At 33.2% G+C, this 15,440-nt stretch overlaps 2 protein-coding genes across 2 annotated transcripts in view; one reads left to right on the top strand and one right to left on the bottom strand.

Annotated features, from left to right (window-relative positions):
- The window catches only part of LOTGIDRAFT_162805 (hypothetical protein), a gene marked incomplete at both ends in the record, with an annotated part of 10,689 nt that extends 6,327 nt beyond the window's left edge, over positions 1-4,362 (top strand). The window contains 3 exons of the mRNA XM_009058832.1: positions 703-924; positions 1,339-1,501; positions 4,317-4,362. Of these exons, the coding sequence (XP_009057080.1) occupies positions 703-924; positions 1,339-1,501; positions 4,317-4,362 (431 nt within the window). The remainder of the gene's footprint in view (positions 1-702; positions 925-1,338; positions 1,502-4,316) is intronic.
- A 6,673-nt stretch (positions 4,363-11,035) lies between these two features.
- On the bottom strand, positions 11,036-12,751 carry LOTGIDRAFT_162804 (hypothetical protein; the record flags this gene model as incomplete). The annotated part of the gene is made up of 2 exons (XM_009058831.1): positions 11,036-11,604; positions 12,613-12,751. The coding sequence occupies 2 exons, from the start codon at positions 12,749-12,751 to the stop codon at positions 11,036-11,038; spliced, it is 708 nt and encodes a 235-aa protein (XP_009057079.1).
- Between the last annotated feature and the right edge of the window lie 2,689 nt (positions 12,752-15,440).

Here is a 15,440-nt window from a genome sequence, read left to right as displayed (position 1 = left end):
ACCTGAATAATGTAGAAGCTTGAAATTTAAAACACAACGTAACATTTGGAATATCAATTACCCTATGCAAAAAAATTAAGGTGGGCGTGGCACATCCGGGTAATATTACTCATTATTGACATTTTTTGGCCAGGGGCATAACTCGCAAAGTATACATTTGTTCAAAATGGAACTTTTTACACAATTACCTCATATTTTGGGCCACTTTGTCTTAGAATTTTGGCTGTTTCCGCTTCATGTTCAAAAAAAGGAACAGGTTTTGGAAATTCAAAATTTTCAATTTTTGACCTTGACCTTTGTTGACCTTGACCTTTGTAGGATCAAACGTCATTGGCATTGGCTATCTATTTATACTTTTATATTTGCTGTCCTAAGTCAACTTCTGGTTTTATAGTCGTTAGCAATTTGAAATTTTAATGGCGTATATCTCTTGATCTTGACCTTTTTAGGCCTTCTCCTTTACAAGTTCAAAGGTCATTGACCTCGGCTATCTGCTGATGCTTTCATTTGTGAGGTCTGACGTCCACTTCCGGTATTAAAATCTTCTAAAAAAAGGAAAATTTCTCAACTTTAGACTGTTCTTGCGCTTGATCTAATTATCGTGGAAGGTTGATTTTTTCGGGGTCTTTTGCATTTTGCTACATTTGCAAAGTCCCACTCTGTGCCACGTGTGGCTCTAGTTCTTTTTTTTTGTTATTATAGATATCACTGCTTCAAGATTTCACACTACTGATTCTTCTACTATAAATATCCCTGCTACAACCCCTCTAGCAACATATTCTTCTACTACAGATCTTTTTGCTACAGTAGATCCCACAACTACAGCTGATATCCCTGTTTCAAGAACTCTGGCTGCAGATTCTTCTGCTAAGGATCCTACAACTATAGTATATCCAACTCGAGTTGATCATGTACCAACTGCTGGTAAATATTAAACAAGAAATGTTATAATAACAATATTGGGTGGAATTCTGTCAGCTGTTTTTATTGTTATTACCTTTATTGGATCTTTTTAACTTTTATTATTTTAACCCTGGTTCTTGTTGGCCATCAATTAACATAGTTAATAGTTTTAAACATACACTGTGCTACAACATACCCAATCTTGACAATTTTACCTAGCAAATAAAAGTTACATTTATAGTACATTCTATTCCGGATTTTCCTGTACCAGCTGCTAGTAAATATCAAACTAATAATGTAATAATATCTACTCTGGGTAGAATTCTGGTAGCTGTTATAATTATTAACATAGTCTACTGTTATTAAGGTAAATCCTGTATTTCATTCTGTTGATAGTCTATTTACTATCATTCCTGTTTTATTTACCATTTTAAGATGATGAGAGATCAAGAGATGCCGAAACTTCTACTATAGAATCTACAACTCCTGTTGTTAATATAAATCAAACTTATAATATTTCTACAGTTATATTGGGTGGAATTCTGACAGCTCTTATCATTATTAATATAGTCTGTATAACACTCTACTGTTTTATCAGGTAATTCCTCTATTTCATTGTTTTAATTTCATTTCTTTTAAGAAAATCATTTAGTTGCCTAGAAACCAAATCAAACTGTGTATGTTGCTGTACAGCATGCAGAAATATCTGTTTATAAGTTTCATTCGAGATACCTCTTATTTCGTGCTTTCTTTCAATTTCCAGGCGCCACAAGAACCAACAAAAGACTCGAAATACTCTCGCTGGATCTGGAAATGTTGAACAATCTCATTATGATTATATTGAATTAACAAGGATCAACCAAACCAGTCTTGCAGAGAATAACGTGATTCAAAATTTATATTCGGAACCCGATGAAGCACAGACGAGAACATGTAACACGACCAATATTGAAGATGGTGCTTATCTTATACCATGTAATACGAGTACTTATAACAGAGTCAATATTGAAGATCTGGATACTGATCCTACACCATGTAATACCAGTAGAGTCAATATTAAAGATCTAGATACTAATCTCACACCATGTAATACCAGTAGGGTCAATATTAAAGATCTAGATACTAATCTCACACCATGTAATACGAGTAGGGCCAATATTAAAGATCTGGAAACTAATCTCACACCATGTAATACGAGTAGGGCCAATATTAAAGATCTGGAAACTAATCTCACATCATGTAATACCAGTAGAGCCAATATTAAAGGTCTAGATACTGATCTAACACCATGTAATACCAGTAGGGTCAATATTAAAGATCTAGATACTAATCTCACACCATGTAATACCAGTAGGGTCAATATTAAAGATCTAGATACTAATCTCACACCATGTAATACGAGTAGGGCCAATATTAAAGATCTGGAAACTAATCTCACACCATGTAATACGAGTAGGGCCAATATTAAAGATCTGGATACTAATCTCACACCATGTAACACGAGTAGGGCCAATATTAAAGATCTGGATACTGATCCTACATCATGTAGTACAAGTACTTTTGACACGGCCAATATTGAAGATGTTGATACTTATAATAGAAATGTTGTGAGGGTACAGAATTAATGCCAATTTGTTTCTTTGGCCAGTCTAATTAAAACTAGACCAAACTTTCGTTCCTTTAATTCATATATTTCAGTAAGGCTAACGACAACCCTCTTGAACGTTCGTCAAATTAACCTTTTGACCTAACCTGATGAACACCGATTCATGCCAGTGCCGGATAGGGTAGAAATTTGATTGGTTGAAGCAGACGTCATAGAGTTAATTCAAAAGGTTAATTTTACGTTCAACAGGTCTGTTGTTAGACCCTAACTAAAGTGACTACATTAAACCTAAAAGCTAATAAAAAAAAAAAAGAACGAAAGATTAGACTGTTTCTTTGGTGAAATGTATTGCTTGAATAAAGATGTCATTTTAGTGGAGTGCATTTGTCAAAATGCGTACAAAATGTATTATATTCGGTAGTCTCTGACACTCACACTACTCCTGTCTACGACGAGGATATAGTCTGAGATTTTTCATTGAATTTTCTGTTACGACGCTTTCAAGTTCCATTATGGGAAATAACTACAATTAAGCATATTCGGTCTTTTGGCAACCCCCACAAGTTTTGTAAGATTATATTTGATATATTATCCGTGGATGTTAACTTTATTGATTGTTCGAGCACAGAATTAGAATTCGAAGACATTGTCACAATAATAGAATTATTTTAATTAATTTTTCCCATCAACAAAACGGATGTAGATCTTCAATCAATCAGATTCAATAGCCACTGAAGACGCGACCAATACTACTATTATTGATTTATTGTATACTAATATTATTGATTTATTGTATACTAATATTATTGATTTATTGTATACTAATATTATTGATTTATTGTATACTAATATTATTGATTTATTGTATACTAATATTATTGATTTATTGTATACTAATATTATTGATTTATTGTATACTAATATTATTGATTTATTGTATACTACTATTATTGATTTATTGTATACTAATATTATTGATTTATTGTATACTAATATTATTGATTTATTGTATATAACTATCCATAACAAGTCATTAATTAAGTCTCGGGATTTTTCAATCGCTACTCCAAAACCCAAAATCCGTTTTTAACGTCCGTTTTTATAATTACTTAACAATTGAGGTAATATCAATGTCTTTTTCTGATTATACTTGTAAAATCATGTAAATATATTTACAATTAACACTATATATTTACAATTGAGTTAATGTCAATGTCTGTATCCCACTATAATTGTATATCGTTGTAAATATATTTACAATTAACACTATATATTTACAATTGAGTTAATGTCAATGTCTGTATCCCACTATAATTGTATATCGTTGTAAATATATTTACAATTAACACTAAATATTTACAATTGAGTTAATGTCAATGTCTGTATCCCACTATAATTGTATATCGTTGTAAGTATATTTACAATTAACACTACATATTTACAATTGAGTTAATGTCAATGTCTGTATCCCACTATAATTGTATATCGTTGTAAATATATTTACAATTAACACTACATATTTACAATTGAGTTAATGTCAATGTCTGTATCCCACTATAATTGTATATCGTTGTAAATATATTTACAATTAACACTACATATTTACAATTGAGTTAATGTCAATGTCTGTATCCCACTATAATTGTATATCGTTGTAAATATATTTACAATTAACACTACATATTTACAATTGAGTTAATGTCAATGCCTGTATCCCACTATAATTGTATATCGTTGTAAATATATTTATATTTTATACAATCTATTTACAATTGAGGTAAATCTTTTTTCTTCTCATTATTTTCAGTTTTTTAAAAATTAAGAGGATCAGTTTTCTTGGACCTGAAAAATAAAATCGATCATAAACAATTGTATTCGGTTAAAATTAAACTTTTTTCAATATTTTGTAGATCATTTTCATTATGTGTATACTTAGACAATAGTATTCCATCAAAACTAATATATTTATATCTTCAATACTGTAAATTGATGTCATTGTTTATTTAGACAACCTGTTTTACTTCACATCTAATAAAATATATATTCAAGCTTCAATTCAACCTATTCAGATATTCAATGAATCATAAAACAAGATAAAGTTAACGCAATGCAGTTGTATGATCAGCCAGCGGATATCATTGGTCATTAGTTCACCCATTGTCTATTCAAGAGACCTATACTTAATTTTCTCATCGGATTTAGACTGTTGTGAATGTGAAGCGAACAAAATACAAGACAATGAAATAGAGTTTTACATCCTACTGGGAGCTTAATGGCAGTCTCCACAATGTCAAGCTATTACGAACTGTGCTGTGTCTTGACTGCAAGTATGTAAATACAGGAATTTGGTTAGATTGTACGCTAGCAAATACAGCTGATTAGTAACCTCGTCAGAAAGCCATAATTAGAAAGCAGGAATCTCCCAGGTCAAGCCAATGGACATGCGCACTCGGCTACTGCTCTAGATTTTGATCGAAAGTGTCAGAACCTAGATTATTGACCGCTACGGAACATTAATTAAACATCGAAAATTTCTATATAAAATACCGATAAAAAAGTTTTGATCTGTAAATAAATTCGGAATATTTTGCCAACGAACACCAACGAACACAATCAGGTGGCTCAATTAATACGTTTCCATTCAACATTAACAATGAGACCTGTGGTGTCTGCTAGATCTATCAACGTCAACGAGACGAATTCGTCTGTTGTAGTAGATCTATTGATGTAGTAAATAACGGAGAAGACTCCACTCTAAATATACCAACAACGACCGAAATAAATACAGATTTAAATAACAATGGTACTGATTATAATAATAATATGTCTTTTTCAATGATTTACAATTTTTGTCAAGCTCTATTTTTGCAACTTACACTCCAATCTAGTTGAAATTGGGAACATAACTTAACATACGATCACAATGTGCAATAAGAAAATTTTGTTGAAATCCACTAAGATTTTAGTGATAAATCATTGCCATAGCAACCATACCATTTTCCTACTTCACAGAGAGTTATATCAGGAAAGTTGTGATGAATCGTTTTTGAGAAGTTTGATGACTAAAATCGGTACCCGAAAACCCAAGATGGCTGGCATTTCCGTGGCAACAGGCACCTCTTGGAAAATATCATCACCATTTTTGTAATCGTGACATGAAGTCACCAGACGCCTGCAATTCAACTAAAACAAAGTGTTAAGTGAAGTTATTAATCTCAAAATATACTTTATCACATACGGCACTTCGACTTCAGTATATTTGTTATACAATATGCTACGAACTATTTCCTTTACATGAAGTTAGTTATCATTTTTTTATCATTCAAGAAAAATTTGAAGTACAACCTTTTTTCCTTTCATTATCAAGATTTTTAAATATCATTTATTCTTGGAATATTTTATTCGGATGGGTCTCATTTCCCCTACTTTGAAACTTATTATCTAGATATTGGTGTGTGGTCGTGCACGAGGCATTTCCGGGATATTGTTTACCGATATTTTTGTCACCAGATTTTGTCCTGTCCATATATTTTCCGACTGACTTTGCGACTTTGGTATTCTTTCGTTCGGCTTTATTTCTTGATATGAATAATCATATGATAGTAGTATATGTCTTTTCGGATATGACGCATTTCATTTCTGCGCATGCGCAGCTTTTTCAATGCGTCATATCCGAAAAGACACAACTGTTAAAATGTATTATAACAGACTCCCCAAACTGCTAAAAATGTATTATAACAGACTTCTCAAACTGTTAAAAAATATATCATAAACAGATTCCTCCAAACTGTATTACAACATACTCCATATAAATTACCCAAACCACAGACAAGAATCACTATAATAATACAGTATAAAATAACCGCATTAAAAAAATAAAAATGTATTTAATTTTAAAACACGAACAAAAAAAATTCGAAGGAGACGGTTTCTTCTCTGCGCTAACATCTCTCATCCCCAAAGTGGCCAATTTTGTCTCAAACAACAAATCCCTCATTTCCTGAGAAGCGCAAGCTCTTGGATCTGTGGCAAAAGCAAGAGTTAATATAAGCGATGCAGTGAAAAAATCTGACGAACTTAAAGAACTGCAGCTAATAAGAGAACTAAGAAACAAAAGACTAGAACGACAAGCCCTAGAAAAACAAGGAAAAGGGTTTAAAATCATTGGATAAAAATGGCAAGCAAAAATTACAGGCTGGATCCAATCTTTCAATTGCATGATCCGATTCAATATTCGTTCAACAAGAAGAAAGAGGATTACGTAATCATCTCACCATCGGTAGGGACAAAGACCAAAATAAACGACGGAAGAAGAGTTACCTTTGAAATTAATTCGTAACACAGTAGGTAGCATGACTTTAACGGGAGAATCTACCACGTGGCCAATCACCAACACCGTCAAACCAGCGAAATATCTAATGGTCGGTTTCAAAAAAATTGCCAGACTCTCAGACAAATAACAACAACATTTTCAGAGTGGCATTGAACCATACACAAGATCCCATCATTCGCAAAGTTCAAGTCAGATTGAACAACGATAATTATCCCAATCAACCTTTGACAATTGATCCATCCAAAAAAGATTACAACGAATTGTACAGAAACTATAAAAACATGTGAGAATTGTTTGGAAATACGCCTCAGTTTGAATACACAGATTTTTCACTCAATCATCCAATCTTTTGTTTCGATCTGTCAGCTCATCAAGAAGATCTTTTCAAAACAGGGGTAAACATAAATATTCACATCGATAAAACACAAGGAGATGTAACCGACTACTGTTTATTGCTGGAAGAAGCAAAACATTTGATTAAAATATCAGATAGAAGAATGAAAAGAATTGAATAAAAAAACACCCTTTAAAAATGAAACCAGAAACTATAGTTATGAAAATAATAGAAGCTATCGAAACGAATTCGCCGACTCTAATAACTTACAACGGTAAAAAAAGTGCATATAACCCAAAAGATTATCGATAAATACAAAAGTCAGAGACGATATAGACTTGGAAAGAATTGATGAGAATTTAACTAAAAAAGGTGGATTTTTACCTTTATTACCTTTAATCTTTTCTGGTTTAGTTGCAGCTGGTGAAGCTGCTGGGATAGCCGAAGCTGTCAACTCAAATAAAGCAGCTACAGTAAAAGCAGCTGAAGAACGTAGACACAATTTGGCAATGGAAAGAGAAGCACGAGGTGGTTCGGGAATAGGAGATATATTAGGGACGGTTAAAGAATTCGGACAAAGATTTGGCGAAGAAACCAAGAAAACCGTTAAAGAGGGATTGAGCAAATTAATAGATAATATCGACACCGGAGAAATGAAGGTCAAACACAAGGGCAACGCCATATTTTTTAAAAACATACGTTCGGGCGAGGGAATCTTTCTTTCAAAGTGTAAAGGCAACGGGGTGATTTTTGGTACGAAAATGTAATAATTAAAAATGGGCAAGAAATTCAAACATTCGGACATATTTCCTAGCAACCCCATGCTCATGTGCATTTGCGGATCTTCGGGTTGTGGAAAGACTTATCTCACTTTTAACATGTTGACAACACCGAACCTTTTAGATTTCGAGTGAAAGAGTTATGACAAACATTTGTTAAATTTTATTTTTTTTAAAAATGACGGATTGGAATAATATTTTAAAAAGAAATAGAGAATATATCAAAGCTAAGAATAAAATAAAGACCCAAGTTGAAAATAACAGATTACAACAACTCGGATTAACGGAAAATCTACAGACTCTATTTCAACCCATATTAAAAAGTCAAGAAGATATTAAAAAGAAATTTAGAACCCACACCTCATATAGAACCCACACCTCATCACCCCAAAGCGATTGAATATAGTGGTGTTATAATTAGGACAGAAGATGATGTAAAACATTATTTTTCAAACCCTGACCCAGATTTACCAAAAAGCATTTCACCAATCATTAATGAAGCGGGTTTGTTGTTCAATGGTTTTAGAATAAGATTTAGGGCAAATACCCCCGAATTTATAATCGATACAAAAGATTACATATACACATTAACGAGAGGATTAATAGATTTAATGAATGGCGAAGACGTTGAAATTGCCGATTACAAGGATTTAGTAGATACTCAAAATTTCTACATGCGATCAGAAAGACAGGGCCCGAAACAAGAAGATTGAGAGAAGTTGATTTATATATAACAAAAGTTATTGAGCAAGATGAGGTAGATGATTATGCAGAAGATTATCCACCAATCATACAAGAAATAGACGAATTCGAAGATATGGTGGCATCTGGACAAGGTATAATGTTTTTATCCGACAACAATAAAGAATTGCTTAATAGATTTGAAATAATATTAGCGGCCATGAAGGAAGGTCATCGATCGGACAGACAATACAACGAAGTCAATGGCATATTAAAATGAAAAAGACTATATAAACGTCATTAAAAATGTCCAATAAAGAACAATTGTTCGTTATCACCTCGAATAAACCAGACATCAAATTGTCTCGAGTATGAAATCGATTGCAATAAACAGTACGAACTGGGATTAAAGTATTTCTCCGTTTACAATTCCATTAGAAATATCAACGAAAACAATAATCAACTAAAAATATCGACGGATAACGGAGTTACGTTCAAAACCATAAGCTTACTACCGGGAAGCTACGAATACGTAGCCATCAACGATTACCTATTCGAATACGCAGGAAGCGTGAGCGGTAAAAACAATATCGAATTCGAAGGTAATTTGAATCTGAACAAAATAAAACTGATCTTGAGAAATAACAGTCAAGTCCATTTCAACGTAGAAAATTCGTTGAATGCGATACTAGGGTTCGATAAACGAATATACGCGCAATCGACATTGGCGCCACACAAGGCCAACATCGAGAACGACATCGACGTGATCAACATTCACTGTAATTTGATCAACGGTGGATTTTTCAACAAGCACAAACGCCAAATCATATACAGCATACCGACTTTTACGGTGCCGATCGGATACAGAATTATAGAGAAACCGTTTCAAACAACCTATTTACCAATCAATTCTTTCATGATCAAAGATATAAATCTGGAAATCAAAGACGGTAAAAACAGTTTCATAGACTTTGGCAACGAAGAAATTGTCATTCAACTCCATTTAAAACAATCTTCATTCTCTTCTTGAATAGTAAGATAATCGAAATCATCATATTCATAGTTTTCGTCAAAACTATACTCATCTTTGTCGTTGTAAGGATACATAATTCCTTCACTGTTTGATGGTTTTCTTTTAACATTATTCAAATAACTTCTAAAAACTTTAGTTTGTTTATCATTTGGAATAACTACTCCATTGGTGAAACTTTTTTCCCATGGTTTCTTAAATTCGTTCGACACATCATGTCCGCTTGCAAACTGAACGTAATCTTCTACACTTATCTTATCATTAGAATAACCTTTAAACGTTTTCTTTTTTTTTAAAACACCATCGGAAGTCAAAACGATGTTGTATTTGACTTTTGGTGCTAAATATAAACCAAATATAATTCCACCGTCACCGTAATCGTTTTTACCTTTGCAATAGTCTTTTTGCGGAGACCAAACCAGCTCTGTTCAGTTTTTTCCAATTGTTGGATGAAATGTACAAACTATCGGTGTCGGTATAGTATATTTCGGGTTTATAAGATCCATTTATGACGTGAATGAAATTGTTCATTATTTTTTTACTGTGAGATAAAACGAATGATCCCAAATGACTAGGTGTAAGTCGTGTGTAGATTTACTATCTTCGGTAGTAATCTCTTTTTCTTCAATTTCTGTTTCAACAATATATTGAGTATCATTAATTTTCTCATAGGTTTTAACACGTGAATCAAAGTTGGCCTGTAAAGTTGCTTCATTCCATAAATGTTCAGTTGTGAATATATCTTTCTGATTTACCATACAAGGAATTACCTAATAATTTCATGCACTTACTACCCACGATATTACCTTCTCGTTTATATTTATATCTTAGATCTCTCAAAATTAAAATATAATCTCTATAGGGCGGAGTTTTAAACTATACCATCTAATATTCTAATAATTCTTCCACCGGCTTTCACTATTTCTTGAATATCGACCGATGTTAATACGTCGTGACAGAAACCATTTCTGAACCTGATTTTAGTGCCAGTTTCCTTTTTACCTTCTTTATTCGTGAAAGTGATTTTATCTTTAGCTGGTATCGGTTGGAAGAACATGTTTTTGGGATACTCAAACCACACTGTTAAAATAGCTGTTCTAGGTCTGAATTTTTGTTTATTGAAGAGTTTTACAAATTTTTTTTCTTCTTATGGTAGAAACGGTCTTCCACTTTCCGCTCTCGGATATTCACTGTCTAAATCCGACATGGCTGAAGCGTATAAACCGTTAGCATCAAATGCCATTAGTTTGGTACATTCTATTTTTTTAAGTCTCGAATGAACCTCCGTTTTGTCTTTCGTGCTTGCGCTGTATTCTTTGAATAAATCAATTATGTTATTACTTTCTGTGTCACTTTGTGAAATATATTCCTATAATACGTTACAAATTTCATCCATTTTGTTCGTTTCAAATGATTTTCTATTTGCCGAAACTCTTCCTCCTTTAATAGATCGTCTGATAAAACTTCTTAGAAAAGGATTAGTGTGCGAATAAACTTTTTCTATATTTTCTTTTTCGGTATGTTTCGCAACCATTCTAGTAGTTTCATACCATTCTTCTTCAACCATTTCTTTATCGTAATGATATAAATAATACCAACCCTTTAAAGATAAAGATGGAGCCGTTAGATTATTGGACATATTCTGGTTTACAACTTCTTTCATGACTTGGTTGTATTTTATCAAACAAGCTCCCAAACAGAGAGTGTCTCTCTTGGCGTAAGGTTCCCATTCTTGTCTCAATTCCTCCCAATTGTCTTGGGTGTATTTAGCGATATCTACGTCGGCAATCTTTCTCAAATTCGCGGGAAGATTGGAAGAATTTCCCCATGCAGCCAAACTAGAGGATTCGTGTTGGTAGGAACACGTGAAATTAATATGTTGTAAATAATTACTCTTTATTTCTTTCTGTCTTTTCCATTTTTTCTGTAAATCTTCATCTGTGTATGGATTAGATAAAGGAAAAGATAGAATTCCTCTGGGTGTTTTTAAAGGGCAATGCGCTAGTTTTTTTTGTATTTTTAAGCACGATCCAGTTGTTGAATCCGCTGCCGTTATGAGAAATTAATATTAATCTCTTTCTATCATATTGACCTAAATATTTCAACATTTGATCTATACAATCTGTACCTACAAATATTTCTACTAGTTTATCATAAAATTCTTCTGAAACATTATCAGTAAGAAAGATATCTTTTTCTAACTTTTTTCTTAGTTTTTCTAAATTAATTAAAGTGCAGGCATAAGGAATTGCTCTTCACGTGTCTTTTTCTGATTACGTTTCGCAATCCCAAGCGAATAACGCATCATCACTCATACTTGAAAGCACGTTACTGCGTTATCGTCTCTACAAGTTTTCCACACCTGTTCGTAATTGTCTTCTATTTCTTGAATTCCCAAACTTTTTTGGCTTCTTCTAATCAAACAGAAATGCGAGTTGTGTAAGTAAAAACCCAATCTAATTCATCATGTACGTCTCTGGGGTGAAAATGTCTGTTTTTGGGATTATAAATTTGAAACGAAGTGTTAAATTTCTTGTTGAATTCCTTCATTGTAGCACAAGTCATCACTCCTTTTCTATTTGCTTTTGAAAACCCGTATGATGTATTCTTGAAATTTACACGTTAAATCTTTGTTCAAAACACGATTGACGCATTTGATGAAACAGTGACCATCTTTCTTGTTGACTTTTATGAACATCGATCGAGGTGTATTTTCCACCTAAAACAAAATACAGTTTTACGTATTCAAAGTCTGTTGTTCGTAAAAACTCGTGACTGCTCGATTCTATTGGCCCGGGTCCGGGTCCGGTATTATAAGTGATGGTGGAATTTTGACAATGTTGGCTGATGGTGGATTTTCCGTCTCCAATATCATATCCAAATCTTTGATTCCAATGATATCCTTATCATTTTCTACTTCCATTTTAAAGGTGTCTATATATTTACCATTTTTCGTTTCAATTTCCTGATCCCTTTTATCAATCAAACGTATATTCTCTTCCAAATTACCATCATTGAATAATGAAATATGTTTGACGGCCTTACCGGTTTCTTTGAAGACTACTTTATTGACTTTAACCTTCATGGGAAACTCTATTTCAATCAGACAATTACCTCGAAAAGTAAACGCTTCCGTTTCGCCGATATCGAATACGTTTTTAGGTTCTCCGTCTGCGCGAGAAGCTACTTTTATTTCTGCTTTGAATCCGTATTTGTTTGATTTATAACTTTGGTCTTTTCTATCGAAGACAGTGTCACTTTTGAATGAAAGATTGAAATAATACGATTTGTCCGTGACAATAGCTTCTAATTTGGTCAACTTTCTCTCTTGTCTCAAAAAATGGTCATGAATTCTAAATACCAAAAGATTGACCTGTTCTTTAATTTTTCATATCATCTCGAAATTTATTTTGAAGAAAGTTTTTAATCACACCCACTTCTTTTTCTTATTCGTCCGTGATTTTAGTATCCAAAGCAGTCAATTGTCGTTTCAACGTATCTTTGTCAATGGGAAGTGTGTTAATTATATTTTGAACATCTGATTTTTGCTTCGTGATCTTTTCGTTCAATTTGGATATTGAATTTTGTAACTCAGTTTTGTCCGCGGTCTTGTCTAGTTCTGTTAGCAATTCGCCAAGTTTTCTTTCCAAAGCGGTTAGTTTTTGTTTCAATCTATCCTCGTTTACATTTGGGTTATCTATTAAACGTTGGACGTCTATTTTTACCTTCGTAATCTTATCGTCTAATTTAGATATTAAATTTTGCAACTGACTTGTTTTATCCACTTGAATAAGACGTTTCAAACTCGTTAACTCTTGTTGTAGTTTGGGTTCGTCCACAAGATGTTTAATATTTCGTCTGAGGTATCTTTTGACGCCAGTTATTCTATTTTCAACATGGTCCTTATCTATTTGAATTTGATCCAGTAAATATTCCTTTATCACGGGCATCGTTATCGTTTCCTGGAAACTTTGAATTAGTTATTTTGAAATTGTTCATATCGATATCCCCTTGTAAGGTGTCTCCGATTTGATCCACGAAAAAAGGTTTCGCTTTGTTTATAAACGCCGTAGAACTCATGGGATTTTTAGATTCTAGAGGTAAAGACCCTAATCCAAACTTGTTTGCCATTTTTATTGAGTTAAATTTATTATAATTTCTTCAAACTTTTCTCCCAAACTCAACCGATATAAAACCCAAAGCGACAGCTGTCCACACAGCTTTTGTCCTGGCATTTGAATTTGAAACGTAGAACATTTGATTGGTGTGCTAGTCAATTTCGTTATCTCTCTTCGGTCTAGACCGAAAGAATCAAAGAAATAAAAGTTATTCGAAGATTCTTTGTGTAGAGCAGAGTGATGAACTCCTTTTTGATCCGACGTATGAATGTTTGTGATGGCGTACAATTTACCTTGTATTTCAGTTCATCAATTTCATCTCGCATGCAATAAAAAAACGACGAGACGTTCAATTCCTTGGACCATTTCACAAGTTGAAAGTTTGTGGTCGTGTCTTTTCCGTATTTATCGAGAAATGCATTCATTTTTGAAGTTAATTTTTTTTAGGTGTTTTTCGAAGTAGGCGGTAAGTATTGCCGAAGACCCAATTGACGAAATATATACGTAGTTTGTGTTTGAAAAAACTTGTATAGCATTCTGATAAAACACTTTCAATAATATTTTGAAGATAAATTTACATTTAAGATTAAAAAATCTTAATTTAAGAAATCGTAAATGCTTGTCGACATCTAAATTTCTTATCCTTTCATCTAAATCTTCATTTTCGAAATTCATTTTTAAAAGTCAGTTTTTTGAAGTTCATTTTGATAAAACCTTCCTATGATTTGTTCTTTGTCTTGATCGATCAATTCATACGTGGGAGGTGATGTGCTGTTTACTTTATCAACGATGACCATTTAAAAATACGAACTCGATCTCCAACTTTGAATTTGGGTTTAATATTCAAATTGCTAATCTCTTTTTCAAAGTTGTTTCGAGTGTTGACGGACTTTATGATATTTGGGTTATTCGAGGCTTGTGTTGGCGTCACACCTATAGACTATTTTGTTATTGTATTCGTCGACAACAACTGGTAATATTTTAAGCTATTTTTGAGATCTCAATTCCGTGAATTTCTTGAATAATTTGCTTTTAAGAGTCCTGTTGAATCTTTCTATCACTACGGCCTTACCTTCGCTATGCGTGCTGTAAATTTCAAACCCCAGAGATTTCACATTTCTGTTGTAGAATTCGCTTCCTTTATCAACCCACAACTTTAGGGGTCGTCTGTCGGATTGTTTCATTATGGTTTCGAATGCTTGTTTGACAGTCAGACCCGATTTGTTTTTCAAGGGAAAGACCCAAGCGTATCTCGTGTATATGTCGATCACCGTCAAACAATACTTGTACCCTCTCTCGACTGGCATGTTGATTAAATCGGCTGACCAAATTTCATCTTTATCAAAAACTTTGACTTTGAGGTAATGTTTGTTTTTTCGAAATTCTTTGTGAATCTCGTCTGCTATGCCCATACCCAATTTCAATTTTGCCTTCAAGAGTTTTATGATAAGAGCCCTTTGTAATTTCTCTTTGAAAGTGGGATTGGGAATATTTTCAAGTTCGTCTGTTTCAAGTTCGTTTGTTTGTCTGCTTGGTGTCTGAATGTTATGTCTTTGTTTCTGTACAGTATGTCGTGTTTGAGCGCTGCTGCGTCAACTCTATTAACGGGTTCTTCCCCTGGTTTGGGATTATCATTTTCTTCTAAACGTAGATCTA

The sequence above is a fragment of the Lottia gigantea genome (genome assembly GCF_000327385.1).
Source record: "Lottia gigantea unplaced genomic scaffold LOTGIsca_36, whole genome shotgun sequence".
NCBI classification, from domain to species: domain Eukaryota; kingdom Metazoa; phylum Mollusca; class Gastropoda; family Lottiidae; genus Lottia; species Lottia gigantea.
This window is presented reverse-complemented; position numbering and strand designations above follow the sequence as displayed.